The sequence below is a fragment of the Xyrauchen texanus genome, chromosome 40, assembly GCF_025860055.1.
Source record: "Xyrauchen texanus isolate HMW12.3.18 chromosome 40, RBS_HiC_50CHRs, whole genome shotgun sequence".
Classification (NCBI taxonomy): Eukaryota; Metazoa; Chordata; class Actinopteri; order Cypriniformes; family Catostomidae; genus Xyrauchen; species Xyrauchen texanus.
The window spans coordinates 31,491,546-31,504,893 of NC_068315.1; the positions used below are offsets into that span (position 1 = coordinate 31,491,546).

The following is a 13,348-nucleotide window of genomic DNA, read 5'->3' on the forward strand; positions in this document are numbered from 1 at the left end:
TGGAGCACCGGTGGAGAGAGTCAGTAGCTTCAAGCTCCTCTGTGTCCACGTCACTGAGGAACTCACATGGTCTGTCCACACTGAGGCAGTTGTGAAGAATGCTCACCAGTGCCTCTTTTTCCTGAGACGGCTGAGGAAGTTTGGAATGAACCACCAGTACTGTAGAGAGCATCCTGACTGGCTGCATAACCACCTGGTATGGCACCAGCATCACACTCAACCACAAAGCCCTGCAAAGGGTGGAGCGAACTGCCAGACACATCATCATAGGTGAGCCTCCCTCCCTCCAGGACATCTATACCAGGCAGTGTGAAAAAAAGCTTAGAGGATCATCAGAGACTCCAACCACCCGAGCCATGGGTTGCTCTCACTGCTACTATCAGGCAGGCGGCATCGCAGCATCAGGACCCCCACCAGCCAAATTCATAACAGCTTCTTCCCCCAAGCAATCAGACTTTTGAACTCTTGATCGATCAGGATACATTTATCAGCACCACACTTTATAAGCCTAAGACAGGACTCACATTTTATACTTCCCTTAATAACACACTAGTAACTGACTATCAACTGACAGCTGAATGTCAACACAACACTTCATATTTATTTATTTATTGTATACAGTCTTCTTATTTTGTGTATACTGTGTATTGTATATTATTAGTTGTATATTGTGTTGTGTAACAGATGTGTATATCATCTGTTTATTGTAATTGTCATACTGCTATGTTGCTTGGAACCGCACCCAAGACTTTCACCCACTGTTGCACTTGTGTATATGGTTGAGTGACAATAAAGGGATTTTATTTTAGATTTGAGATAAACCACCACCTACATTAATACAGGGTGGCAGCCAGGTTCAGCAATTTACCAGTGCTCCATTTAAATACAGTATGCCACTGAAATTGACAACAAAACAAAAAAACATTCTCTCTCTATATTTGCTTATTTACATAGGCCTAAATATTTTTGATACGTATTTAATTGAATTACAGCTGGTGGGTTTGATAGTAAAGTCTGAGGGTGGTTGTACAGGAGCTGCTGGTTTGATTTACGACCCCTGGCACTAGTGTGATTCTCTTGTTAAACATTTAGATAGGGCGCAGACGCCTGCCTCTCAGACGCAGGGAGTGGGTGCATAAATCACACAGTTAAATAAGCACCGGTCAAGCTGCAACACGCCGTCACTCCACACTTCAGCCTATCATGTACTTCATTAACACAGCATGTGAACATGTACACAAATACACACAGAAGCCCTGACAGGGGGAAAAAAACAAATACATTACAAACTGAATATGTAAAGCAAATTGTTAAGCCTCTCATCACTAAGAAATATATTTTTTAAAATATGTATCATTTAAAAACATTATCATATATATAATAATTATTATATACTAATATCTACTATAAAATGTTTATATATTTATTTTAAAAATATATTTAAAATTATTTGAATATAAAAGATTTTATATATATATATATATACAATTATTTTATTTATATTATTTACAATATTTACAATTATAACAATTGTATTTAAATAATAAAAATTTTATAAAATAAAAAAAAAAAAAAAGCAAAACGGGAAAATAATGCTATTAAACTATTTTATTACACTCAATATCAGTAAAGCAGACTTTATCTGCTACATGACAGAATCATAATATGTTTTAATACAAAATCACTTCAATGTTAAGTAAATACTAAAAAGTTAGATACTTCCATAACGAATAACACAAATAAAGTCTGAATAAAACAATTAAAAAATACAGTAAATTAAATATTCCCCCAAATTGACCGCACTAGATAGCAACAGTGGATGAGTCCGCATCTGTATACGTTTTCATTTAAACCTGGACATGAACAGGAAGTTTTATTTTTATTTTTAACATTTTTAAATAAAAACAATGGTTTTAAGTCAAATGAAGTAGAAATATTTCAGATTCAGCACTATTTCTGGCTCACAAATCGCATGAAAGCAAATTTGTGACATTGATCATGTTAACTCCTTTGTACAACAGATATCCTTGTTTCCATTGAATCACACAAGCTTTGGAACATTCATAATGAAAATCATAATGAAAAACATGAATCATCATGCAAAATAGAAGCATTTTCAGTGGTGGGCTCACTTTTAGACCCCACTGTATGTGGTCTGCCTAACTTTAGGCAGCTCAGGAGCTAAGAGGGTTTAGGTCATGTCATTCAGTAAAGTTTATTTTGAAAACAAGGCATTTGGAATGATAATTGGAAGCATTTCCTGGTGAGCCCATTCAGTCAGCATCCATTCAGTCTGATGGAATGGAGAGGTCAGTTGGGTCTAATGAGGACAGATTGCAACAATAACAGCAGATTAACTGTGAATATTCTAAACTGCCAGGACTGAGAGTGTGTTTGCAGGGCCAGTCAGTTGTAAATCACTGAGGGATTGTGCAAATACCCTGCGGCTGGAGTCCTGCGGCTCAAACAATGATGTCAAGCCAGCTCTCTCCCACTGCTAAATCATTTTCAATTACAAAAAGACAGACTCAGGCCACAGCACAGTGGAGGGAAGGGTGTCAAATCCACGCATTAGACTCTTTATACTGTAATAACTCGTACGTTTAGAGAACTATGAGGGAAATACCTTGGAAATCTAATTTTACATTAGCCTAAACTGTCTGAAACATGTCACAGCCAAATGTAATCATAATCTTACCACAGAAACCAACCTGCTGTCCTGCTCTCAATACTCCTTACACTCAAAAAATATATATTTTAGCCTATTTTTAAGATTTACGCGTTTAAATTTCATAACAAAATTCCATTAAATTTAACTGTGATGTTTAACAAGATTAAATTCATAAAACTTAAAATATTTAAGTCTCTTAAATTTTACTTCATTTAAAGACAATTCAATTTGATGGAATCAAACGAAATATGAAAAACGTAAAGAAATGTGTAAAACGTAAATTAATTTGACTCGTTCATGTAAATTACATCTAGCTGAAAGTGCATTATAAAACAGACAAGTTCAGACTCTAAGGGCCCTATTTTCAGGAGTGCGCAAAGCACAGCTCTTCACGCAACAACTGTGCACTATGTCTTATCCAATTTCACGAGCATGCTAAAATTAAGTGCAATTTTCATGCCAGCACAAGGCACAAGTGAGTGGGTGTATGTGCACATTATATGGTATAGAAGTGGCGCAAAGCACAATTTGCTACTTTGCGCTAAGACGTTTCAGAAGCAGGTCTGTTTTCAGCGCAAAGTTTAGGCACAGGTGGTAATAAAGTTCATGTTCAAACTCTGGAACTATATTGGAACATCAAATTATGTCATCAAATTACCCTGACGATCAGAGTTGTAGACATCATATGAAGCAAAAATGTATGGGATTTGTGTTAAACTTTCTAGAAGTCATGGTTTATTTTTCATTTATTATTATTATCATGTTTGTATTTAGGGCCCAAGCCATGAAGTGTATTATTTTTCTTCCTCCCCAATGAGAGTTTATGGCAGCCCTTAAAACCATTCGTAGGAAAATTATGACATTTGGCACACTAATAGGGGTGGGTATGAATATTCCCCATAGCAAATTTGGGGTCTGTAGGATAAACTCTATAGCAGCAGTTCAAAGGGTAGACTTTGAAGACTACCCAGTTCAAAAATTAACCAGTTGAACTAGAAACAAAATTCTTCTGCTCCTGATTATACCAACTGACCCCTTACATTAAAACTCCACCTATTACATTGGCCTCCATCTTAGATTATGAACTTATCAGTTTAAACCGTTCACATCCTTTAAACTTGACCTGATTTTCACAAACAATGGATCATCTACAGACCGAGCCGCATAGATCTGACTTCACTTCAAATTGATTTTTACCATTGTTAAAAAGTTACAGTATCATCACATTAACAAGGCTGATGAGAAATTCCATTTTAGGCTAAATCTCAGCAGCTATCCTATCGGAAAACAAAACTTGGTGTGTTTCATTTCATTAGAACCATGATCTGAGGAAACATGCAAAGTTTGGTGACAATGGCACTTTTGGGTAAAAAAAATATGAAAACTGGTTAGTTTCACTAGTAACTTTTGAACCGAATGACTTAAAATTAAGAGGTTGGTGTCTATGAATTCTCTGGGTTAAAATAATTCCAACTATATAAATTGTCCCCATATTAGCCATACTGCATTTCCACCATATTGAATTTTAGTCAAAGTGATATATCTTTTGAATGCATAGTCAGATTTGAATGAAAATCGGTATGCACATTTGTCATCATGTCCTGAGGGTACCTAAGCAGTTTGGAGATAGCGCCACACAGTGGTCAAAATGCTTAGTCAATTTAGACAAAACTTTTGATGTGTTATTGCTTCCTTTTTTAAGTCTTCAGAAAATGTCTAGGAAAATTTCTAAATGTATTTATTTATTTATTATTATTTAAAACCTGCTGACTCTCAGTTTGGTACTGTATGTTCTCTTCTGCTCTATAGCGCAGTGGTCTGTCCGACATACCTTGTGTGCTATGGAGATTGAAATGTTACTGGTACAAGCCCCGCTCCAGGCAAGATGCAACAGGGCTTTTATAATGTGCTTAATGAATAAGTGGATGAACAATTTCTGCTTTCACATTTTATTTTATTTATTCTTCACCTTATTATTGTTCTTCTGATATATGCTCTTTTTATAAACATATATATCTTTTAAACATTGTGGCATGGGGGGCGTGTTCATGTGTCGGTCTGCGGGAGAGAGAGAGAGTGGTAAGGCCTGGTTCACAATGATCTTTAACACTTGTCTCTCGTTATAGTGATGGCGGGGGGAGACTTACGAGCCACGCAACAGCATCAGAGGAGAGAGACTCGAGAGCACTGCATCCAGAGTGTGCTAAACTTTATTATATTAATGTTTATTTATAATGACGGTTACCGTCGTTTCTAGAGAGAAAATAAATTGTGAATAAAGAACTGACTTGCTTCGTTGTCTCCTGATTCGTCCATAAGCTGAACTAAAGACTTTGTTACAAACACATTGTAAGATTTGAAAGAAAATATCTGGAAAATACCTGATTAATTTGGAGACAGTGCCACGTATAGTTAAAAAAATAACTAACTGTTCTGTGTGCTCAATCTAACATTGGCATGTCTCACTGCCATCAGTCAACAATGTCAACTCAATTGCACACTGTGTTAGATTCAAAGGTTCAAATCACTACCTAGGTGGGTCATCCAGGTTGATTTATCTTGTATTGGAGCTCTTCATATCGTACTTGCTATATGAAGGCTAATTCAATTTTCATTTTCATCTTTTTTTTAAAGTTACATCGACATAAAGTTGATCATGGTAACCGCTGTGCTTATAACAAAGAACCATACATAGGAAAATAATGACATTTGTTACACTGATAGAGGTGGGCATCAATAAAATAAAAAATGCACTTTTCTTTTGTGCGAATCATTTGAAACCTTTGTCCTGAAACCTGAGCAGATTGTAGACAGCACCACTTATTGTTCAAAAGATAACCAACTCTTCTGTGCACTGACTCAAACCCCGGCTTGTCTCATTGCCATCAGTAAGCCATGTCAACTATCTGGGACCAATAGGCCAAACAAGCAATTTAGGGGGTTTGGGCTGCAATGGCTGCTTGCAACTATATTTACAATCATACAAAATCTTTGTTAAAACACTGGACCTTAATATTTAGTTTACAAATTTTAAACAATGACTTGCACTGCACTCAAATAACTAATATTGGCATTATATTCATGCTGTTAGCAAGAGGAGAACTGGCCCTCATTTTTTTCTCCATTAACCAACATCTTTGGCTTGTTCACTGGGGATCTAAACACAATTATTTTATTATTTAATGATTTATTTTTATACAAAATTTACAATCATATTGAATAGAATTACACAAATTATACATCTAAGACTTTAGAGATATTATAGTTTCATTTTCTGTTAAAGCAGGATTTTCTGTAAAGCTGCTTTGAAACGATGTGTGATGTGAAAAGCGCTATACAAATACAAATGACATGACTTGACAATTGTATTTTATGATGTAATTTGTTTTGTTATTTTTCCACCTGTTATAGAGTGATTGTAAGTCACTGCAAAAGGTGTCAAAATATTTTTGGTAAAAACATTTCATGTTTCAATAAATTAATTTTACTTTTCAAGATGCTGAAATTACAAGAGAAGAACCTCAGATTTAAATTGCTATTGACCCAGCCCATTAGTGCATTGCGCATGTGATTTTGCCAAACCCTTTTGAAATTAAACAATTTCATTACAGTTTTATTTTATTTGAATTTAATAATAATACACATATTTTCGAACACAATGGGAAAATGGGTACAGGTTATGAGAACGTGGAGGGAGATGTGTCTGTATAGTAGGGCTGCAACTAACGATTATTTTGATAATCAATTAATCTAACGATTATTAGAATGATTATTCGACTATTCGGCGATAATTGCAATGATTAATCATTAGCTCTTAACCGATTATTCTGCTTGTGTCCCAAACATGCTTACTAACAATAAAGAGGAAAAAATCATCTTTAAAAATACCTCTAAATGACAGTCACTGATTTATAGGGGAAAAAATACTTTTTATAAGTAAAAAATTCACTGTAAAAAAAATCATATTGTTATCAAGTGTTTTTGTCTTAAAACAGATACATTTAATTGAGAAGCAACATATAAGATATTTAGACTTCTTTAAGAGAAGAGATTCTCAGATAACAATTTTTGCTTCTGCAGTATAGCTGCTAAAAAATGTACATTGTTTTAAAAGAGTTTTATATTTTTATATTGGAAAACAAGCCAAAACAAAAACAAATCAAAAACATATTTTGTTGCAGTGTATAATGGGGTGAAGACTACCCTCTCTCTCACCTTTCTGTTCACTTCAATCCATCTTTAACTCACAAAAAAAAAATCTCAAGTATTAATAAATCTGCGTATTGGCCATTTACTTAACAATAAGAAACGCAAAGTGTTACATATATTATGATTCAATAAGTCGCGAACCAATATGTCATAATCTAGCTGCATTAAGCACGCATACTCGAGGGATGAGCATCCCCGTGCCAGAGTGTGCCTCAGCCGGGTGCAGTTTTAATCTCTCCCCTTTAGGTCGGGACGTTCGTGCAACTCATAGAAGAGACGCTGACCACACAGAGAAATGCCAGTTTCGGAGTTTGTAGTTATTTATATGATCTGTTTCCGTATTATATGAACTGTAATAAAGCTATAACACATTAAATATAACTGCATTAAAGATGTAATGCCGGGGTGTTTCCTTTAAAGATGCTCGACACGCAAGTTTTGCTTCAGCGGAGCGGAGGAGGCAGCTCCACTTATTCCACAATGAGAGTGCTTCTGAATTTACTTACTTTCTATTTTTGCATTATAATTCCCTCATACTTTGCAATCTACATCACCTGAAGCTGTTTAGAAAGTTTAGAGTGCATCTGGACTGTGATCTGAGTAATTCTTCCTCAGTGCTGCTCTTATTCATCATCGTTAGAGTTTAATGTGATCTCATGTTATGTTAAATTAGAATAGTCAAACGATTATTCAACAATTAAATTTGGTTGACAATTTTTTATTGTCGACATTGTCGATAACGTCGACTAATTGTTTCAGCCCAAGTATATGGCTTGAATACGTATATGATTTTTGGATTCCATTCAGAGGGAAAAGAAACACAAACATCAAATACCAAAGGGAGAAAAAATAAATAAACACTTAATATTTGTGAAAAAGACTTAAAAGGGGTCATATAATGCCATTTTTGTACAAGTTAATATGAATCTTTAGGGTCTAAATGAAAACTTTGTAATATACTTTTATTAAAAATTCTCATTAGTATTTTAAGAAAACACTAATTTTACCTGCTCAAAAACAGCTCTGTTTTCAGCACTGCGTTCAGAGCATATGACTTTAAATGATAATGAGCTTTGGTCACCCCGCCCCTCCGTTCTGGAGTTATTCTCCGTATAACTGTATTTTTGACATTAGTTCTTAATCAGTAACATACAAGTAAACCAGGTGTAACTTAGTGTTACCATATTAACTGCAACACCTGTGTACACAGTTTTTAATAACACAATAACCATAACGCGTTGTTCATTATAAATGTGGGATTATGAATTATATTGAGAACGTCGTAACGTTATGGAAAACATGCCGTAATGTACCCTGAGTGTAAACATTAGCCACATTCATTGTGAAGCGTGCAAGCGATTTGCAAAGATTAATATAAAGGTTAATAAAACGTTACACTTACTTCTTCTGGCGGTGCAGAGGGAATATAAATAGTTGGTACCGAATCTTTTTTCAGCAGCAGCTTCTTAGCAAAACCAGCTTTATACTGACCCTCGTTTATAAAGCAGTCTGGTGAAAAATGATTCGCGCAAACATGAACACATTGACGTTGCTCGTGGGGAATATTCCCATCGTAAACAAAACTCAGCCACTGTGTCTTCAGCGGTTCAGATTTAGGAACATCAAAATGACTGCTGTGTTCGTTATTACATCGAAGAACAGAACACCACAATCGCTAGAGCCATTCTGCTCCAGTGTATCAACAATGATGACGGACTATGATTGACAGCTCGCTCACGAGCGAGGGCGGTCTGTGTTGAAACACTGCTGTCAATCAACAATCCTGGGAGGGGCGTCCGACCGTGTGACGTCACACGGTCGAACGGCTCGATTTGAGGCAGGGGAAAATATATAAGGAGATTAAAACAAAAACACTGGATGGATTTTTATCATAATAGGATGGTTGTGTACAGGCAGAGCCAACACACATTTCAGTACAATCAACTTGAAAAAGTGCATGTACCATTATATGACCCCTTTAACACTAACTGTCATGCATAACATTTCATGGCTTATTGATTTATTTTATTCTATTGTTCTTTTGGGATGTGGGACTCACGGAGTGTGTGCGGAGAACTGCAATGATTTTGGACAGGGCCATGTTCCACAGCTCATCGGTGAAGGCTCGGGTCACCAGACCTTGTGTGGCATGTAATATGTGATCCTCCACCACAAAGAACCTGCAGAACATGATGGCAGTTGATCAAATTCTAAAGGAGGTGAATTTCAAAAGATTAATTTTTAAAGAATACCTTGGCCACTTTTTCCATATAATAAAAGTGAATGGGCTGTCGATTTTACACCAGTAAATGTTTAATGTTACAGAAGTAATATTAAACTAGTCCATATGCCACATGCTCTAAGCCTTCTGAAGTCATACAACAGTGATGAACAGTGAGAAACAGAACAAAGTTGTTATTCACTTTAAATTTTCCATTCAACCGCAGCTCTCAAAAAATGGTGTAGCAAGACCTGTTGGGTCGGATTTGACAACAATGATGTTTGGTAACGAGATACATGTTTGATGTCATTGACGTCCGACCTGTGCCTTAGGCACCACACTGGGAAAAAAAGCTGTGAATTTATGTGATTTAATCATGAACATTTGTTCCACATTAATCACTTAAGTTACAATAACATCTTTTTTCCTCTTGGTTTAGCCCATAACTCTTTGTCAGAAAACATCATTTGTTCACATAATTTCAACACAAAAGGTTAAAGTTATTTTTAAATTACCCAAATAAGTTGCCTCAAATTGATGATAAGAGTGAAAATATGTGTCCCCAACATTCCATTCTTCAGGAACATCATTTTTGTGTTACATTACTTATTTATACTATAGGGTTATGCTCATAAGCTAACTTTTAGCTCGCAATAGCATACATTAGCATGCTAATTAGTAATTGCTCCTTGAGTAACACAATATACAGCGTGTTGTTTCTATACCCGTCCTCAACCTTAGCAAAAGATCCACTCTTAACCACAATGTAAACCCAACACAATGTAACCGAATCGGTTCAAAATACCACAATAACAACATTAAACACTACACACCTTTTCTCATCTTGCTCAATGCATGAAGGAACACTTCATTTCAACATGTCCCATACAAAGCATGCTGGGATCTACAAATCCCCTTGCCCATGTTGTTGAACACACTTCACTGGTTCACATTCACCATACATAATGCAATCTAGTACAATGAACAATTTAGAAGTTACATTAATCAAAGAAAAGAAAGCACGTTTATAAGAGAAAGACAATTTTGTTGTGTAGATCACAAATAATATGATTTAGTAAATCAGATGATAGAAAATCTCATATGACTTCAGAAGACTTGGAATACAGCACAAAAGCCATTAGTTCTTTGTTTATCTTGTTTTTTTGAGTTTTGTTTTATTTATTTTTTTTGTCCCTTTTGGAGCTTGTCAGCCGTGATTTCTATGGCCTGTCATTGTATGTAGAATAGCTAATTGATGATTCTCCCAAAAAAAAAAAGGATGTTTCAGAGAACAATAACAGCAAACAGGCTTGAAATGGCATGAGAGTGAGTAAATAATGACAATTTAGGGTAAACTATCCCTTTAACAAATCAGTCCATGCGCCAGAATCCAAGAGTAAAACGGAGGTATAACTTACCCAACAATCTGATTGAAGTACTTCCTGTAGCCCTCCACTGTCTCATGCTAGAGTGAGATATAGAGTAAAGTAAACAAATAATGAATAAATAAAAAAACTAAAAACTAAAAAAAGCAAGTAATACTCACCATGTTAGAATGAGGCTGCAGGACAAGTCTCGCTTGCTTTTTTCTCTGCTTTCTATAGTAGCTTTCAAATGTTTCTCTGTCTCCCTATAAGGAAATGAGAGAGTGGTATTAATGCATTTAATCCGGATTTTATCAGGTTATGGGACAAATGAAGTGGCTAAATGTAAAAAATAAATGTTTTTTTAGAAATGGTGAAAACAACCAAACTCTTCTGATTTTCTTTGCTGCAGATTTTAAGTATTAAAATAAGAAGTGAACACCGCATTACACTATTTGCAGTGTCTGAAAAAGTCAAAATCATTTCAGTCAATTGGTTAATTCTGACAGCACATAAAAATGAATCGATTAAAATGTGTTCAGAATGAGAATGATTCACAGATTCACTTATGTATAGCATTGGGAAGTCCAATATATGATGGTGGATCGGTTCTTTGGAATGTTCATGTATGAAGTTGTTCAACTAAATAATCCCCTGATTATTAATTTAACTGATACACTTGTGTAAAATCAACATGCAACAACTGCTTTATGCAGCACAATGAGCTAGTAGCTAACAGCTAGCAGTCGTGTTATTGTTTGGGTCAGTTTGTGTTGTGTTTAAGATGATGTCACGGCAGTAGAGGCGGCGCAACTATGACGATCAGCCTATAATCTCACCCACATTTAGGCGGCACTAAACTGCAGTGGAAATGTGCCTTAAATGGCTCTTAAACTAAATGAATAGTTGTTGGTTGCCTTAAACTTCAATCAGAATGTCTAAGTGGGTGGTTCTTGGCCAGAATAAGCAGCAGTGTGAACCAGAGTTAATGTCGATAGTCAAAAGTCTGGATACATGAGACTATCCACTCAGATTTTCCTCACAAAATGTACAACTCAAGTTGATTTCAATTTTAGCGCCAAATTTTTTTGAGAGTTTTGAGAATTGAACTCTAACCTGCCTCATGAAACAATGAAACATATCACCAAATGTTAACCACCCGCACCCTCTCTCTCCCAATCTGTGCAGATGAATGGTGTCCCTCGGCCCCTGCCAGCACCTCTGAGCGTTCGGGTAGCACAGCGGTCAAAAGCTCTCATGTTCTCATTAACTGAACCATTGAGGGGAATCCGCTCAACTCATCCTTCGCCCAGTGAATGTACCGCAGTTTGTGCACAATCTGAATGCTAAAGCGAGGAACTTATTTACTGCTTTGTTTTACAGCGAAAAGAGGGTTCCTGCTCGGTCAATCCCATTAGAAACTGCAGTCTGACCCCTTCTGTTGGCACAGGATTAGTTCTGACCAGATGAGTGATGGCACTGCACAACAAAGTGCTAACAAACTCGCTCTTGTCTCTCAATAGTTTGTGTTTGGTTTCAAACAATATTTATGCTATGACAGTCACAACTCTGGAAATCCCTAAGCTTATACAGGCTATTCATGTTTGAAGAACCACTTGGGAGGAAAGCGTTTTACAGGTAACACACTGTCAACTCGGAACATGGCAGATTATGTTCTGTGTTTACAGTTTGCATGGTGCATTTGTAGAACAGGAGCCAATGAGAATTACCAAAACAGTGTAGATGTGAAGACACCGGTACACAGGTGAAAAGTCCACCAGATCCTGTGCAGTCAAAACCTTAAAAAGAAAACAGACAGCTTAAAGAAACATTCCCTTTCCCGAGTGTCTTCATATACAGATTATATCACTTGATGATAGTGAATAAGTCTGGGCGACATATTGAATATTCATGATAAATTTGTGATGATTTTTCTGTCAATATAATATTAAGCAACACTGTGAATCTCACAATGATTTTAATGCACTTACTTATTTGGCCATTACATATACAGTATAATGCTTATATACTTGGCTATTAGTAACACAATCATCACATTTAAACAGAGATGGTTTAAAGGAATGTTCCAGGTTTAATAAAAAGTTAAGCTCAATCAACAGCATTAGGGGCATTATGATGATAAGAACCAAAAATTATTTTGACCCTTATTTATAAAAAACAAATCAAATTCTTTCCGCAATTAATCGCATGCCCACGGACCGTAATAAGGAAGATTCCTGAGAAATTCAAGCTTGTAGTAGCACCTGTTTACTCCAGAGGGCAGTAAGTGAAACTTCAGCTGTATGATCAATGCACAGTTTATACAGAGAACAAAACATTAACAAACCTTCAGCAGACATACAACACAAACATATGTTACGTTCTTGCATTCAAAACACTTGATGGAGTGCAAATCCGACTGAAGGGATCTCAAGATGTGTTCTAAGTATTAAACTATATTTAACTTGACACAGTGGTCTAAAAATTTTGTTTATGATGCCCAAGATGCTACACAAGCATGTCTGATGCAAACAAGCCCTCATAATAAATCTGGAACTGATTGATAAATTCACTTGTGAAATGGATTGCTGTGAACTGTATGCCAATGAATGGCCTATGATCAATAATATGGTTGTAAACAATACATTGTTTTCTAAAGCCACTTTTTGTATTTTTGTATTATATATATATATATATATATATATATATATATATATATATATATATATATAATTTGTAAATATTTAAAGATAACTGTATAATTATTTCATCATCATCATATATATTGAATTATTGTTATATGAGGGGCTTTCTCAGCAAATATTTGTATATTTAATTAAATGCGATTAATCGCGATTAATTAATCAGGATACCGTGTAATTA

General features: G+C 35.6%; 1 protein-coding gene across 3 annotated transcripts in view; it reads right to left on the reverse strand.

Annotated features, from left to right (window-relative positions):
• LOC127633754 (exocyst complex component 6-like) overlaps window positions 1–13,348 on the reverse strand; it is a 113,723-nt gene that overhangs the window by 66,298 nt on the left and 34,077 nt on the right. For all 3 annotated transcript variants that reach the window (XM_052113036.1, XM_052113037.1, XM_052113035.1), the window contains exons 8-11: window positions 12,196–12,264; window positions 10,648–10,731; window positions 10,520–10,566; window positions 8,940–9,060 (exon numbers count right to left, since the gene is read on the reverse strand). In XM_052113036.1, the coding sequence (XP_051968996.1) occupies window positions 8,940–9,060; window positions 10,520–10,566; window positions 10,648–10,731; window positions 12,196–12,264 (321 nt within the window). The remainder of the gene's footprint in view (window positions 1–8,939; window positions 9,061–10,519; window positions 10,567–10,647; window positions 10,732–12,195; window positions 12,265–13,348) is intronic.